Source organism: Bos taurus, chromosome 3 (genome assembly GCF_002263795.3).
Source record: "Bos taurus isolate L1 Dominette 01449 registration number 42190680 breed Hereford chromosome 3, ARS-UCD2.0, whole genome shotgun sequence".
NCBI classification, from domain to species: Eukaryota; Metazoa; Chordata; class Mammalia; order Artiodactyla; family Bovidae; genus Bos; species Bos taurus.
Window position 1 is genome coordinate 11,574,757 of NC_037330.1, and position 2,064 is coordinate 11,576,820.

The window sequence follows — 2,064 nt, forward strand, 5'->3', positions numbered from 1 at the left end:
ATGCAAGGTTTCAATAGAACCGCTGTGGTTACACAGTTCATCCTGGTGGGGTTTTCTAGCCTGGAGGAGCTCCAAGTGCTGCTTTTTGTCATCTTCCTCCTTCTGTACTTGACCATCCTAATGGCCAATGCAATCATCATGACTGTTATCTGCTTCAGCAGGACTTTACACACTCCCATGTATGGTTTCCTATTCATCCTTTCCTTTTCTGAGTCCTGCTACACTTTCGTCATCATCCCTCAGCTGCTGGTCCACCTGCTTTCAGCCACCAAGACTATATCTTTCATAGCCTGTGCCACCCAGCTCTTCTTCTTCCTTGGCTTTGCATGTACCAACTGCTTTCTCATTGCTGTGATGGGATATGATCGCTATGTGGCAATTTGCCACCCCCTGAGGTACACACTCATCATGAGCAAAAGGCTAGGTTTGGGGTTGGTATCTCTGTCAACAGTCACAGGTTTCTTTATTGCTTTGGTGGCCACCAACCTCATATGTGGCATGCATTTTTGTGGCCCAAACAGGGTCAACCACTATTTCTGTGACATGGCACCAGTTATTAAATTAGCCTGCACAGACACTCATGTAAAAGAACTAGCTCTGTTCAGCCTCAGCATCCTGGTAATCATGATGCCTTTTCTGCTAATTCTCGTATCCTATGGCTTCATTGTTAACACCATCCTGAAGATCCCCTCGGCTGAGGGCAAGAGGAAAGCATTTGCCACCTGTGCCTCACACCTCACTGTGGTCTTTGTCCACTATGGCTGTGCCTCCATCATATACCTTCAGCCCAAATCCAAGTCTGCTTCAGACAAAGACCAGTTGGTGGCAGTGACCTACACAGTGGTTACTCCCCTACTTAATCCTCTTGTCTACAGTCTCAGGAACAAGGAGGTAAAGACTGCACTGAAAAGAGTTCTGGGAATGCCTGTGGCAACCAAGTAACCTAATGAAAAATTGAAAAATTAACTAGGAAAGTCATAGAAGAAGTCAAAGGCATGAAAATTTCTTTGTCTTTTCATCAGTTCAATCATGATATGGATAGTATTTCCAATGACTAAGACCACTGTTGCCTTTTTCTTTTCTCCTATTTCAGAAGAACTGCAAATCAATCTACATGCTAAATTATCTAATGCCTGTTCCTTTTTTAAAGACGCACATGGCAAAAAGAGAAAAGCATAGTATTTTTTTCAGGGGAAAACACAATACTCAAAATGAAAGTTGGCTAAAGATTGCTTTTCTAGCTGGATAGAGAGAATGGGATGTGAAGTTATTAGAAGCATCCTATCTAGAACCCCAGCACTTACCATATAGCACCATGTACCAAGTTCTATGAAAAGTAGAAAAATTAAGATGAATAAATTGATAATTTATGGAAGTGTAAAAGTGAGTAGGTAGAAAGATAAAAAATGAAAATAAAATGATGAATCACATCTATTAAAAGAATTTGAAAAAAGAATCATGTATACTAAAAGGACAAATATTTATTTCTTCTGGAAAAAAAATGGAATAAACAACTTGAGAAGAAAGAAAAGGAAACTTGAACTAGATTTTAAATGAGGAACAAGATTTCAATCCAAAGAAAATGGATTTTTCAGTGAAAAAAAAATTGGTTGATGCTATCAAAGTTGTGGATTTTCTTCAAAATTTAGAATTTTATTCTGTTAGTTAGAAATTAAATATATTACACTTTTCGTTTGTAGTTTTCCTTTGTTTTTATAGTGATTTGTTTTTTCAGTGGATTAATTTTTTTAATAATGAACTTAAGCAATAATAACATCTTTTTATTTGCTAATACAGAGGAACATAATGCTATGGAGAGGCAGAAGTGGCCCTAATATTTCAGTTAACCAGCTCTACAATGGTCATAATGCAAAACTTACATGTATCTAATATTTTATTATAACATTTGAGCAGCAAATACTAAACAATTAATTTTAAATTTCAACTCTATTGATTTCAAGCCATATGATTTGAAACAAGACATTTCAAACTATTGAAACTGATGTGCCCTAATTTTTTTATCTGGACAACGGAGATTTTTTTGAGTGAATATGTGGATTATGT

The 2,064-nt window shown here is 37.0% G+C and overlaps 1 protein-coding gene across 1 annotated transcript; it reads left to right on the top strand.

The window, feature by feature from the left end:
• On the top strand, positions 1-942 carry OR10T2 (olfactory receptor family 10 subfamily T member 2). Its single transcript, NM_001389954.1, has one exon. It carries the CDS (start codon positions 1-3, stop codon positions 940-942), a length of 942 nt encoding a protein of 313 aa, NP_001376883.1.
• The last annotated feature ends 1,122 nt before the right edge of the window (positions 943-2,064 follow it).

Excerpts from the sequence above, each read along its gene's own strand:
- OR10T2 (NM_001389954.1), top strand. The coding sequence starts at position 1 with ATGCAAGGTTTCAATAGAACCGCTGTGGTTACACAGTTCATCCTGGTG.